We start from the raw sequence: 15519 nt of genomic DNA on the forward strand, positions 1-15519 counted from the left end.
TAAATCCCAGCTCGCGAATTCTCGAGCCAGCTTGGTCTTTTCCTTCACAAACAGTATTCTAGAGGCCTGTATTTTTCTTCGCCAAAATAGGTGTAGAACTCACCTGGCGCAAAAAGGAAAAGGTGATCTAATAAGGATAGTATCTTAAACCACATGCTTTGAACCAAAAACGTGTTAACTTATTCTAGTTTTCTCAAAAGAATCGCGTGGTCAATAGTGTCAAATTCCTCATTGAGATCCAGAAAAAGAAGGCCATTTTTCTTTTTTTCCTCAATTACGTGATGAATTTTAGCAAATAAATCTGAGATTGCGGTTGTAGAGCTTGATCGAAAGCAAAATCCGTATTGAAACTCATGTATTATTTTATCGGAAGAAATCGTTCAGAAGAAGAGAAACATTTTTTGGAGAGTTTACAAGAAACTGACAGACAGGCCCTGTTTATGAGTCGGTACAACTCTGGCAGTTTCAAGGCAATCTGGAAATCTTCCGGTTGACAGGCCTTCGTTAACAACGTCTCTTCTCTCACTAAATCCGAGAAAATACGGAAATGTCGCTTGATAAAATGGACCGAGATTCCTTCGTCACCCACACTTTTACTGGAATCGAGATCTTTAACAAGCAAAATGACTTTTTGTGTACTCGCAGGGCGGAAACATATTGAGTTTTGTTGAGGGGTTAAGGTCTGGAACTATTTTGATTCCGTTTGAATTTACCAAGAATTTTGTCCTTCATGTTCATCCACTTCCAAATATCGATCGTGATCCAAGAACAAACCCCTTGACCCTTCCCTCAAATTTCATAAACTGATAAACATTCTTTTTTCAAACTCTTATACAATTAAATAATTTTATTTAGTCGTTCGTGGGGTGGGCAGTGGTTCACACTGCTTACATTTGCTTCATATTTCTCATTGAGTAGATCATTTCGTACAAGTTTTTCAAGCTCCTGGAAGCAGATGCTTTTTCGCATACTTACTGATGAAATTAGTAAGGTATACGAGGTCACTGATATCCGAGAATATAGTTAGATCTAGGACCCTAGATTGAAGAGTCTCGGAGCATAAAGCATCGTTCATCTTAAATTTGGGCGCATTAAAACGGGTCTGTCACGGAGCTTTGTAAACGAAACAAAAAAGTTTTGTACTCTAAATGTAGGTTTTTTATTGCACTTTAAAGAAAAATAATAAAAAAAATACTCCGATGTGGTTTTGATGAAATTTCGAGTTTTTCATCTTTCAGTTTGGACACCCTTTTCGCAGACCTCAGCGGCCATTTTATTTCACCATCTCTTCATCCCTAGGGCGGATTTGAGGGCAGTTGGGTGGGTTGATGTCCTTTTCGACAAAATCCACCCCGTTGCCCCGATACCAGTGCTGATACCACTGTCGTAACTCTTTGCTGTAGTGACAGCTTGCCAAATCTGGCGAAAACTTTACTAGTTCTATGTGAGATCTAATGTACGGAAAATACGATTTTTCAGGCATTCCTCCTTGTACATCTTGAAGTCCATGGTCTTGTTTGACACAAAAACTGGGGTTTTTCGTCCGCAGCTGCTAATACCTTGCCAGATCAAACACTTTCTTGAAAACTTATGGGCAACACGAATTTGAACTTGCCGGGGACATCACCCCGACCAGTGCTGTGGCTTTATAATTTTTATGGCCAGGAAGCTGCGCAAAATTCATCTTCACGTACGTTTCATCATCCATGAGGGAGGATGCATCCGTCTACTTCACTAGAACCATTTTTGAAGCTTAATAACTTTTTTATCTTAACTCGAATCCAAATGCAGTTTTCGGATTAAATATTTGTCATAGTTTAGGATTCAGGAAAAACCGTATTCAAAAAAAATCGGCGGAAGGGGTTCAAAGTTATTGATGAAAAACTGGATTTTCATGTTCCTCCCGAACAAAATGTCTCAAAATCCCGTACAAACTTCAAGTAGCGATTGAGCATTGAGCGATCCCATGCATGAATATTAGGCTGGAGCTCATAACATTTTCAAAAGTCGTGCCATTTGAGGCACTAAAATAAGTAGTAATTCCATTTTGGGCCCAATTTTCTCCACCTTCGTTCCATTATCTTTCTTGAAAAGTACTTTTCCGTCTTGTCCCGGACAAACGTATTTGAAACCCAGTTCGTCCTGAACCTGCTTCGATTCTTTGAGAAGCTCTTTCCCAAACGATGTCAATTCGTCCCGAAGACTTACAGTTTTAATCGAACCACGACAACAGGTACCGATATCTTCAACCTTCAAATTTTCATGCACCCGTTTTTTGTCGAAAAATTCTTATTATTTAGTTTACTTTTAAAACACTACCTACTAAATTCCTGTCCTCAACTCGGATCTCAGCAAAGCTTATTCCTGTCTGAAATTTTCGAACCGTTTTTTTAGACTGTCAAATTAAGCTGCCAGAAAGTATTGATTAGCCTCGATACTTTCATTGGTTTGTTTAATTTCGGCTATCTGATGCTGTGATTGTTCAATAGCTATATGAACGTTGGCTGCACAATGACTATGCCAGTAAGGCGCAAAGCTTCATAAGGCCAATAGTGTACGAATCCTTTGCCAATTATGTACGAATATCTAAATGCCGTGATTTTAGAAGATCGTGATCTATGGGTGTACTCATGATGCCCGTTGTGGATCAATCGAGTGTCACTTTTTCAGGACTCGTACCTATAACAGCCCAAGCACGAGAGACGAGACTTAGCGTTACGATTTGGATCATTCTCAACGAATACGCCCTCCTACGCAGACTCAACAGTCTGATGGCGTCTAGGAATTACTCCTAAGGTAATCTCGTTCTGCGAAATAGCGATCTACCATATCGACAGGGGAAGGTAACATCTTATTTCCGCAAGTTTCACTCGTACAGTTAAAGTTACCTTTCTTCAAGACTCACCACGTATGCCAACCAACTGCATCATATTGAGCTTCATACCATGCGTGTGAGTTGTCAGATTTCACACGAAAGTTCCGCAAGTCCCCGAAAAATCCACAAACCGCTTCTATACTATTGCTTTTGATGCCTAGCCCGTTCGTTGGATTGGATGCGAATGAACTGACCAGGCCAGACACTTCAGCCAGTTCCAGCCATTACCCGGTCCTTCCTGTGTCCCATCCAACTCTGCTCAGCTCAGTAGGATGATGAGGGGACGGCGGCTCGGAGGAAGGAACAAACTCCAACAAAAGTCAACACTCAGCCAAGGTCTAGAAAACGGGGTGATTTAGAGAAAAGAATTGCTGCTGAGAGGAGTGGAAAAAAACCTGCTGCTTTTTGGCCCCAAAACATGACATCATCTGTGCGGAAGATAAATTTATAGAAAATCAATAAAACTCGCCGTTCGATCGGCTGGTTTCATATTTTTAGAAATATTTCGGAACAGGTTGAAGAACTTTTCTGGCAGATGAAAGCATGGCGAAGTTCAACGAAAAATGACCTAGAAAGTTTGTCAAAAACAACAGAAGAAGCAATGAGATTATCACATTGTTCTGTTGCATCACTGCACCAATGCAACAACATAAGATCCGAGCGGAAAGGACAAAAAAACGAAACCCTTAGAAGACAGCACAACAGCAGGAAATCGAACTTATAGTTACCGAGTTACCTTTTTATGATCTAAACCCATAACTCAAAAGTGATCTTATCTGGGTTGCATTACTGACACCTTTCATTTCACAGCGCATATCTTCGCTCATTCTGCTAAGTCTGTATGTTTGCAATGCCTAGGTGCATTCGGCAAGTTGGTTACCATTCGTAAATCGGACAAAAGCCGGCTGTTGGTCAGTCGTCCGGTTCCAGCACAATCCGACACCTAATCGAATCTAAATCTTTTACTGCCCGACTGCCCCGAGTTTAACTTCCTTAATTAAGATTGCTTTTGGAAGTGGATGAATGAATGTCGGAGTAGTGTCGGTTGTCTACTTTTCTGGCACGCGGCTTGGGCACACCTTTCCTACTTAGCGCCATATTCAACTTAGTACGAACTGGATGTCTCACTATAGATCGGATCTTTTGATGAAGTTCAATTGTGGTAGACGATAATTCATTCTTCCATTGATAGTGTTTATTCAACAGTGGAACTTGAGTGAAGAGTATTTCAATCCTATTGCACTTGGTTCTAATGACGATATTACTCAGACAATATGGATTGTTAAGAAGTTTTCAAGATACGACTAGGCGGTGATCTCTGTTGTTTTTTTTTGTCAGTTTTGATTAATAGATAACTTTTGGGCTCAGGGATTCTTATTATTATTAAATGGTTCTAAAAAAATGACTTTCATTTACAGTTTTTGTATCAATTTTTATAATACTTAGTAGCATCCTGAGTCCAAAAATTCAAAGTTTTGCTCAAATCAGTAAACCATAATCAAAAGTTCAAAGTTATGGAAATCTGAAACTAGGGCGAGCCCTCTAAAATATAAATTGTTTTAGGATTTATAGTTCAGTGTATATGTAGTATTAGATTTGGTAATCATAATATTTTCTCCAAGGGCCAGCTAGATGACGAAACATATGTATAACACAATTTAGTTTGACCACTTTTTGATCCGAATACCTGTTAGGTATCAAATCGAGCTATGACTGTAGTTTACTTTGCTATAAAATTAGAATTTGCGTTTTTGTGCTTTCCTTTTTACTTCCGTGCCACCATCATCAATTTGTACTACCTAACGATCATCATTAAGATAGAATACAAGCAAGATGTCAGAGGACGATCACGCGTTTTAATTCGCTCCCGAGAAATACTTCAAAATAAGTAATTTAACCCGTGTATTTAGCCCCGAAAACGGCACAAGTGCGTTTTAAGCATTCCGTGGACGATCCAATAGTGGATTTACCATCACTCGTACGTCAAAGTGGACATTTACCCGTGAGATACCATTTTCCCATACTTGGTGCTCCCGACTCGTGTTGGTTCCCGCTGGAAGTGTGATCATCTGCCCGTCCCGCAATTCAAGTGATCAAGGAATCCCGTTCGTGCATCCCGACAACCCGCAAACCCATAAGCCCGTCCCGAACATTGGTGCCGTGACCAGGATCACGACCCGTCCCGAAAAGAATCACGACCCGTCCCGCTGCGAAACCGCGTGTCATCATCATAACCTCACAATTGAGGTTGGCGAAATACTTTTGCCGTTTGTTCCGGATAATTTTATTGAAACCAAAGGCCTCATTTGAAGAGGTACCAGGTGAGTACCTCTCCAATCCAATACCATCCTCTTTTGCGGTACTTCTTGGTCTTTTTTCGACCCTTCTAGTTGACCAGCTCCGATTCAACTTTCCTGCAACCGGATAACCGTCGGCAGAATGGTTGACGACAAGAAGCTGAAGTCCAGGAAGCTGAAAAGGGCGAATACCATTGCCGGAATCAACCGTATGGAACAGTTCCTGCATCAATACGTCGAGGACCAACACCAAGGCGAAGTGCGATACCGCTTGGAGCGTCTCGAGAAACTGTGGGAATCGTTCGACGAAGTGCAGGCGGACTGCGAGGAGCTTGACGAAGAGGAGGATGCGGGCACTAAAAATTTGGAGATCCGAAGCAAAACCGAATCTATTTATTTCCGGGTCAAAGCTGGTCTAGCTTCCAAGATCCCGGAATCGTTTGGGCCCACCGCATCGACGTCCTATGCTGCAAATGAAACATCCGCCCCCGCCCATCTTGCGAACATTAAACTCCCGACGATCACGCTACCCGAATTTGATGGCGATTTCAATCAGTGGCTGACGTTCCACGACACGTTTGTGTCGATGATTCATTCGTCGACGGAAATTTCTTGCGTCCAGAAATTTCACTACCTTCGCGCTGCCCTCAAGGGCGAGGCAGCTAATTTAATCCAGTCGATTACCATCACCGCCAACAACTACTCTGTTGCGTGGGAGGCATTGGTAACGCGTTATTCGAATACGACTCTTCTGCGAAAAAAGCACATCCGAGCCCTGCTCAAGTATCCCAAAATCCCGAACAACTCGGTGGATGCGCTTCATCGATTCGTCGACGAATTCCAGAGGCACACGAAGATTCTGGAGCAACTCGGAGAACCCGTGATCTATTTTAGCTCGATTCTTATGGAGTTTTTGGAGGATAAGCTGGATGACGCATCGCTCACCGCCTGGGAGGAATCCATTGCCGGTGATCCCCATCCAACCTACAACAACATGATCGAATTTCTGCAAAAGAGAACCCGAATCATGGAGACGATCATGATCAATCGGCCAACGTCCAGCCAGTCGAAACCCGTCGCTCAAAATTTTCCTCAGCGCAAACCAGGATCGCGCTTGAGTTCGAATGCTGTTTCCGAAGGTTTCCCGAAAAGCTACCCGATGTGCCCTGGAAAGGCACAGCATCTACAACTGCCCCGTTTTCAACAGCTTGGACCCGAAAGGCCGGACGAAAATAGTGACCGAAAAGAAACTGTGTGCCAACTGCTTCCGAAGTGATCATTTCGCCCGATCGTGCCCGTCGAAATTTTCTTGCAAGCATTGCTCCATGCGCCACCATTCGATGATTCACTTCGGTCAAGCTGAATCCACCCGTGCTGCTGCTGATCCCCCGTCCCGCCCCGAGAATGTCAATTCACTTGCCGTCGCAATCACCCCGCAACCTACTGTGTCATCGAATCCCGTCATAAGACCATCCCGTGAGAGTGTGCTGCTACCCACAGTAGTGCTAATCGTCGTCGACGCCTATGGTCATCAACATATAGCCCGTGCCTTGCTGGACACAGGTTCTCAACCGAACGTCATCAGCGAGAGACTGTGTCAGCAACTGCGTTTGTCCCGTAAGGTGGTTAACATCGACGTGCGAGGTGTAGATGGTACCGCAACGAGTGCGAAGTTTGGAGTGCAAGCCGAAATAAGATCTCGGGTGAGCGATTTCTCCGAGATGCTCGATTTCCTCGTCTTTCGGAAGGTAACCAGTGACGCCCCCGCAATTCCCTTCTCGGTTGCCCAATGGAACATCCCAAAAAACATCGCTCTCGCTGACTCGGATTTTAGCACACCGCGAAAGATCGACATGATAATTGGCGCTGCTCATTTCTACGCTTATCTGAAGCCTGGTCGTCTCCAGCTTGCAGCAAATGGTCCTTTGCTGGCCGAAACAGTGTTCGGTTGGCTGGCAACTGGAAAGTGCGACATGAAAGCCGAAGAAGCCAATCAAAATTCTACGGCAACTTGTCATGTGGCGACAGTTGTTCCCGTAGAAGAACTACTTTCCCGGTTTTGGAAGATAGAGGATGTTGGTGGATCAGACTATTCTATCGATGAGCAGAACTGCGAGAACTACTACCGATATACAACTGATCGTGACTCTTCTGGGCGCTACATTGTGCGCGTCCCGAAGCACCCCGAATTCGAGCAGATGGTGGGAGAATCCAAAGGTGCTGCTCTCCGTCGGTTTGCCTGGCTCGAGTGGAGACTGGAGAAGGACGCCGATCTCAAGAGTCAGTATCACGACTTCATGAGAGAATACATCGATCTTGGCCATATGGATCTGGTTCCCCCAGAATCAGAAAACGTGAAATCATGCTATCTCCCTCACCACCCCGTCGTGAAGGAGTCCAGTTCGACGACGAAAGTGCGAGTCATGTTCGACGGCTCAGCCAAAACCAGCACCGGTCATTCGCTGAACGACTCTCTTCTTGTTGGCCCAGTCGTGCAAGACGAGCTGCTGACGATCATCATCCGATTCCGAAATTACCCGATAGCGTTGGTGGCGGACATAGCCAAAATTTATCGCCAAATTGTGGTGCACCCATCGGACCGATGCTTTCAGCGCATTCTGTGGCGCTTCAATCCCGACGAACCCGTCCGATCGTACGAGCTCCGCACCGTCACCTACGGTCTCGCCCCGTCTTCGTTTTTGGCTACAAGAACTTTGTTGCAGTTGGTGGAAGGTGAAGGCCGTCAGTTCCCGAAAGCCTCCGCTGCTGTGCGGAAAAGTGTGTATGTGGATGATTTGATTGCGGGCGCCAGCAGCGTCGAGGCCACCGTCGCTCTCCGCACTGAGCTCGATCAATTGATGCTTCGTGGTGGATTTTGTTTCCGTAAGTGGTGCTCAAACTCACTGAAAGTTCTTGCCAATGTTCCATCAGAGCTACTGGGCACACAATCATCGCTGAAATTCGACCCTGAGGAGCCGATCAAAACTCTCGGCATATGCTGGGAGCCCGAAGCCGATATTTTCCGATTCGACGTCAACGTTTCCCCGAGTGATCAACCCCTGACAAAGAGAAACATTGGTAGTGGACAACAAACTATTCGTTCTCACTTGGTTTTCCGATCCCGTATCAACTTGGTGAAAACAGTCCCTACCCGTTGTACTTCCCCCGAAGAAATCGAACAAAAAACGACGACCATTCTGAGTGCTGTGGTTGCGCCGCACAACATGTTCGATAAGTTTTCGTCGTATCAAGAGCTGCTGCGCAAAGTTGCCTACTGTTTGCGTTGTTTCAACAATGCCCATCCCCGAAAGCAGCCCGTTCCCGATTCAGTCCCCACCGTGTGTGAGCTCCAACGAGCAAAGCTTTCTCTAACAAAGCTCGTTCAAGCTGACGTTTTTCCCGAAGAACTTCAAGCATTGAGAAAGGGGCAGCCAGTCCGAGCAAAATCTCAACTTCGTTTACTTTCACCCTTTCTCGATTCCGAAGGCCTGATTCGCGTTGGTGGCCGGCTGAGGCTTTCCGATGTACCATACGATGTCAAGCAATCAATGATCTGCAACCGCTTCGCCCGCGCACTTTTTGGTGCGTAAATAGCTGTTGCAACAATATTGACCGAGAAATCCAGACAGCGCGACGAGTACCTGAAGGAGTTCTAAGCCTAGCAGTGTGTTAAGTAGGAGATTCAATTAGTTTGAAATATCTTCATTTCAAAGGTGGCCGGTATGTTAGGTATCAAATCGAGCTATGACTGTAGTTTACTTTGCTATAAAATTAGAATTTGCGTTTTTGTGCTTTCCTTTTTACTTCCGTGCCACCATCATCAATTTGTACTACCTAACGATCATCATTAAGATAGAATACAAGCAAGATGTCAGAGGACGATCACGCGTTTTAATTCGCTCCCGAGAAATACTTCAAAATAAGTAATTTAACCCGTGTATTTAGCCCCGAAAACGGCACAAGTGCGTTTTAAGCATTCCGTGGACGATCCAATAGTGGATTTACCATCACTCGTACGTCAAAGTGGACATTTACCCGTGAGATACCATTTTCCCATACTTGGTGCTCCCGACTCGTGTTGGTTCCCGCTGGAAGTGTGATCATCTGCCCGTCCCGCAATTCAAGTGATCAAGGAATCCCGTTCGTGCATCCCGACAACCCGCAAACCCATAAGCCCGTCCCGAACATACCCTTTATCTTCAACTAATGCAAAAATGAAATAAGAATGGGCTGGCGAATGGTATACAAAAAACTCTGTAACACTGTCTTAGGATCGTCAACAGTTTTTATTAACTTCTTGGATCATAATCAAATACAGGAAAAAAATAAAAAAACTCGAGACCCCAAACACCCAACCTTTTGGTAGTGGTCATATCACCTCTTGTCTTACAACTTCGATTCCCAACCTCCCCGTGGTGCTAGCCGGGGGCGTGCAACCTTAGCGGAGATCGGGTATCCAACCCCTGCAGACTGAGATAGGGAGTTCTGTACGCGTCTGTTATCTATGTTAGGGGCGGCGTGCGGAGTGCAACAACGTCCTGGGGATGTTCGGGACCCAAAACATAGTGGGATAGTGGGGTTAGCTGCGGACTTTGCGAGCCCATGACTGAAAAAAACCAACAACGAGTAATGAGCAAGAAATTTCGGATGCAATCGGCAAAAACCCACGCGACGAAAAGGAACTAGCGATTGGAAAATTGGAACTACCGATCTCTAAATTTCATGGACAGTATCCACGTGCTCTTCAACGAATTGAAGAGGCGCAAATTCAACATCGTAGCGCTGCAGGAGGTATGCTGGAGGGGCTCCGCTGTACGAACGTAGCCAGATGGTCGTGTACCAAGGCTGAGACAACACACACGAGCATGGAACAGCTTTTATAGTAATGGGGAAGATGAGAAAGCGCGTGATGGGGTGATGGACGATCCCATAAATGTGCCGGTTGAGAATCAAGGGTCGCTTCTTCAACATCAACATTATCAACGTGAACAGCCCTCACCTCGGCAGTTTTGGTGACGGCAAAGATGAATTCTTCCCGCAACTGGAACGTGAATAGAAACGCTGCCTAAAACATGATATCAAGATCATCATCGGAGATTTTAAGGCTCAGACAGCCAGGAGGAGGAATTCAAACCGATAATTGGAAGGTTCAGCGCGCACCAACTAACCAACGATAACGGCCTAAGACTCATAGATTTCGCCGTATCCAAATGAATGGGCGTACAAAACACCTTTTTCAAGCACCATTTCCCACACAAGTACACCTCGAGACCGAACCAAACGCAAACACAGATCGACCACGTCCACGATCAGATCCTGTCGAAGCGCCAGCATCGAGTCAGACCACTATCTGGTGATGGTGAAGATGCGCCCAAAACTCTCCGTAGTGAACAACATACGAAACCGACGCCCGCCTCGGTTAAATATCGCACGACTGATGGAACCCGACCTGAGAACGTGGCAGACTACGCGCAATCACTCAAAGAAGCGCGGCCGGCAGAGGGCGATCTTTACGAAGCCCTTCTCGAGGACTGTTGGGATACCATCAAGACAACTATCAACAGCGTTGCGGAAAACGTCATTGGGCATGTAGAACGAACTCGACGGAACGACTGGTTCCGAGGCGTGTAGGAGGGTGGTGGTCGAACTGCCGCGAGGGCGGCGGTAGTACAAAGAAGCACTCGTCGAAACGTGGAAAATCACCGACAGCGGAAGTAGCAGCGAGTCCGAATTTCCAGGAGAAAAGCGCCGCCTGGAGGAGGAGGAGCTCGAGGAGCTGGAGAAGCTGCACCGTTCCCAGGAAACACGAAAATTCTATTAGAAGCTCAAAGCATCCCGCAGAGGCCGCAAGCCGAAATGTGCCGGTTTTAAGATGGAGGCATCCTGACGGACAATCGTGAGGAGATCAAAGAGTGAAAGCAGCACTTCGATGAACACCTGAACGACGCACATGCAGGGGACCAAGATGGTGGAGGAAGGTACATCGCCGGCGTAGCCAACGACGTAGAACAGCCACTCCTAAAGATGAGTGAAGCCATCCGCCAGCTGAATAGCAACAAATTGACTGGAAAGGATGGCAGCGCAGCGGAACTCATCAAAATGGGCCTGGACAAGTTGATTGATTGCCAACACCGGTTGATAGTCCGGATCCGGGACATAGAACAGCTGGAGGAATGGAAGGAGGGGGTAATATGCCCCATCTACAAGAAGGGCGACAAATTGGACTGTGAGAACTACTGAGCGATCACTGTCCTCAATGCCGCCTACAAAGTGTTGTCCCGAATCTTACTCCGCCTCCTAACGCCACAAGCAAACAGATTCGTGGAAAGTTATCAGGCTGGCTTCATGGAGGGACGGTCAGCGACGGACCAGATTTTCACATTACGGCAAATTCTCCAAAAATGCCGTTAACACCAAGTCCCTACGCACCATCTATTCATCGACTTCAAAGCCGCATACGACACGATCGACCATGACGAGCTATGGAAAATCATGGACGGGAACGGCTTTTTCGGGAAGCTGATCAGACTGATCAAGGCGACGATGGATGGAACGCAGTGCTGTGCGCGGATTTCGGGTGAATTGTCGAGTTCATTCGAATCGCGCAGGGGGCTTCGACAAGGTGATGGTCTATCCTGCATGATGTTCAACGTGGCGCTAGAAGGTGTTATTCGACGAGCGGTGGGCGAAATGCGGGGCACGATTTTCAACAGATCCAGTCAACTTATCTGCTTTGCCGATGACATTGATATAGTCGGCAGATCATCTGCGGCGGTGGAAGACATCTACCGCAAACTGAATCGCGAAGCAGGAAGGATTGGGTTGATGATTAATACGTCCAAGACGAACTACATGCTGGCCTGCGGATCCGAGGCCGACCGAACCCGCTTGTCCAGTAATATCATGGTCACGATCGACGGCGACGAGCTGGAGATAGTCGAAGACTTTGTCTATCTCGGCTCACTGGTGACCGCAGACAATGACACCAGCCGTGAGATCCGGAGGCGAATTATCAGCGGAAGTCGTGCCTACTATGGGCTCCACAAGCAACTGCGGTCGAGAAGACTTAGCCCTCGCACGAAGTGTAACTTGTATATGACGCTCATTAGACGGGTTGTTCTCTACGGGCACGAGACATGGATATTGCTCGAGGAGGACCTGCGTACACTCGTAGTATTCGAGCGAAGAATGTTAAGAACCATCTTTGGTGGCGTGCAGGAGAACGGAGTGTGGAGGCGAAGGATGAACCACGAGCTCACGCGACTTTACGGCTAAACCAGTATCCAGAAGGTGGTGAAGGCTGGCCGGATACGCTGGGCGGGACATGTTGCGAGAATGCCGGACGACTGTCCTGCAAAACAGGTGTTCGCTACGAATCCGGTAGGAACAAGACAAGCGGGGGCGCAACGAGCGAGATGGTTAGACCAAGTGGAGCGTGACCTGGGGAACGTGGGGTGTCCGAGAAATTGGAGAACGGTGGAGAACGGAAGAAGTAGAAGAATAAAAATAAGTAAAACCATACTTTCTTCAGTTCCTTGACTGTCTTCACTACCTTTGGTCGTTTGAAAAGGTGCTGCTTCATAATCACCCAGTACTTTGTCTCATGTCTCATGTCTCAGGTCTCATGTCTCATGTCTCAGGTCTCAGGTCTCAGGTCTCAGGTCTCAGGTCTCAGGTCTCAGGTCTCATGTCTCATGTCTAATGTCTCAGGTCTCAGGTCTCAGGGGTCTTTTGTTTCACGTTCTAAGTCTCAGAGCTAAGATTTTCCCAACTTCAAAAAGATTCTAAATGTTTTCCTTTGAAAAGGACTGTTACCGTGAAAACCGTGTTAATTCGCGAAAACCGTGTAAAAAAAACCATGTTTATTCCCGAAAACCGTGTAAAAAAAGCCGTGTAAAAAAAATCCGTGTAAAAAAAACCGCGTAAAAAAACCTAGGTGTATTCCTGTTTCGATAAATGTGTCATGTAGTATAGCTTAATTCACTAGATATTTGGATGAAAAGAAATTAATTGAAATAATAAAATAAAACTAGCTGTTGCGTTTGCAACATAGAAAGAGCGATGTCCGATATTTTAATTCGTTTTATTGCAAAATTAAAATTTTCCTGCAAGTGTTTTATAATAATTAATTTGTGGTTGATATAGATTTTATATAAAAAAATGGCTTACGTTTATGAGCTCCTAATATTTAGATCCCGGAGTTTTCCAACACTTGGAGTTTAAGTTAATTTTCGAGATGCCTGTTTATGTTGGTTTGAATTCTGCAGTTAGATATTTGAGTAATAATAGTTTAAATAAATCAAAGATACCTTTCAATCTCCTAGCCAATTATTTTTCAACCACCGGCAATCACCGAATTATTCGGCACCAAATAAACAGCAGTTTCCTATAATTTTCCTTTATATGATTATCTTTACAAATTAAGTAATTTAAATGATTCCTTACCGAAATAGTGTGACGTATATCACTAAGAATGATTATTATTTTAGCTGTGAACGGACTTATAAATTGCAGAAATTTATCGAATGTGACGATTGTTAACGCAGAACTTTTCAACACGCGGTTAGCTTAACAATGGATGAAATGTTTGTATCTATAGGAAGGCCTAACTCTTAGTTGCAGTTGTGTGAGTAAGGTGCGTTGCCACGTCAGAGGCGTGCGCGACACTAGCTAGCGAGGGACTCCCAACGGTCAATTTAAAAGCAAAACACATTTCAACAACAGACTCACAGCAACATCATACATTACAAGGAACAAGTTAATAGGCCTTTTTATTGGTAAAGGTTGGACATGAGCAAGGAAAAACGGAAATAGATTTGTATGAAAGGAAAATATAAGGGACAGCAGGCTGATATGTGATTGATACACGTCCTTTCCGCTGTAGAACGCAGAACTGTGCACATCGCCACCACATCACAGTTTTCTAATTTAAAGTGCGTTAAAAAGATTTATATTGTGAATTGAGCAAAAATCAGGTAGCTTAAAGCGAGTGTTATCCCTTTAGACGTAATTCTAAGACCTGTTTGTCCTAGGGCCCATTTTATTCCCTTTTCTGATAGCCAGAGCAAAGTAAGGTTAGGCCAGGCTGTCTGAGGTGCAGCTTCCACTAGGAAGCACCAAGGATTGGTTGGTCCGCCACACTGAGCAACCAGCTTTGTCTCGAACCATCCAGCCGAACGTTATTCCGGTCAACCGTAGGTGCAGCTCACCGCAGGTTGAACCAGCGGCAGGTTCTACCATCCGTGGACAGAGCATTCAAGCCATCCAAAATCGTGCATCCAAGCCGGCCAAGTCAAATCACCTGGTCGCCTAAACCACATTCTCCTATCATACCTCCAATCACCAACCACTAGTTCAGCAACAAAACGTACCAGGCCAAACCACCTGTTCGTAGTCGCCAGATTGCCAATCTACGATCCAGCCATCCCACGAAATCAGGCCTAGTTCCGTCGTACCAGCCGGCCTTCACACCACACCACACACTGACACAGGTTTGTAACAATATATTTACCAAATTAGAAGACCGTTGTTTTTCTGCTGTCCAGTGAAAGTCCCTGTTTTGCACAAGACCGCCCTCAGAGGTCTCCGCTGCCGTCGAGAGCCAGTAAAGTCGCCTAAAAAGAGACCGATGTAGTGCCCACCCTGGATCAGTTCTCGTGGCTCTAGACCAAGAACTGGGGGGATTGCTCTTTGGTCGAGGTCCCTCTGACAGTATTAAAACCAGGAATTTATTCGAAAATTTAGACATCTTCTGAGTGCGGACATGCTCCGGAACGCTGAACTTATCCTTGGCCCTGAAAAACAGCTTGCCGGGAATCTGTTTGAAGTCGGCCTTCACATATGTTTCGTCGTTCATGATGCAGCATTCAACTTCGTCAGCATGTTGAGATACAACTTCCTGGCACGGGTTTTGGCGGAATTATTCTGCTTCTCGACGCGAATAGGAGCCTTTTGTACCTTGAACGTTCGAAGCCCAGCCTTAGTTTTGGCCTTCTGGAGGGGTTCGGGTTTCGGTTGAAGGTCCCAACTACGCGGTTGTGATTTTTGGTGTTTTACGGAATACTTTTTCCTTCACTTCTGGGCTTCCGATCGGTGGCCAATCGTTCCTCGAACCACGCTATCACTCGCGACACCGTGGAATTCTCGATTCCCAACGTTTTAGCGATGGGACGAGACGAGAGATCCTTGTTCTCGTGATGAATGCGCAAGATTTTATCACGCACTTACTGTTATTTCGACTCAATTTTCACTAGTTTTGATCACAGGACTTTAAAACTTGCAGGATGTAAACAATGCACTATGAACTAAATCTACCCGAATTTTCAATTAATTCTACCCACCGTTTAA

The 15519-nt window shown here is 45.6% G+C and overlaps 1 protein-coding gene across 1 annotated transcript; it reads left to right on the plus strand.

The window, feature by feature from the left end:
* Positions 1-5314: 5314 nt before the first annotated feature.
* Positions 5315-6448, plus strand: LOC129742780 (uncharacterized). Its single transcript, XM_055734722.1, has one exon. The coding sequence runs from the start codon at positions 5315-5317 to the stop codon at positions 6446-6448; it is 1134 nt and encodes a 377-aa protein (XP_055590697.1).
* Positions 6449-15519: the final 9071 nt, after the last annotated feature.

Source organism: Uranotaenia lowii, chromosome 2 (assembly GCF_029784155.1).
Source record: "Uranotaenia lowii strain MFRU-FL chromosome 2, ASM2978415v1, whole genome shotgun sequence".
Classification (NCBI taxonomy): Eukaryota; Metazoa; Arthropoda; class Insecta; order Diptera; family Culicidae; genus Uranotaenia; species Uranotaenia lowii.

What these genes read in the sequence shown, in the direction of transcription:
- LOC129742780 (XM_055734722.1), top strand. Translation starts at nt 5,315, where the DNA reads ATGGTTGACGACAAGAAGCTGAAGTCCAGGAAGCTGAAAAGGGCGAAT.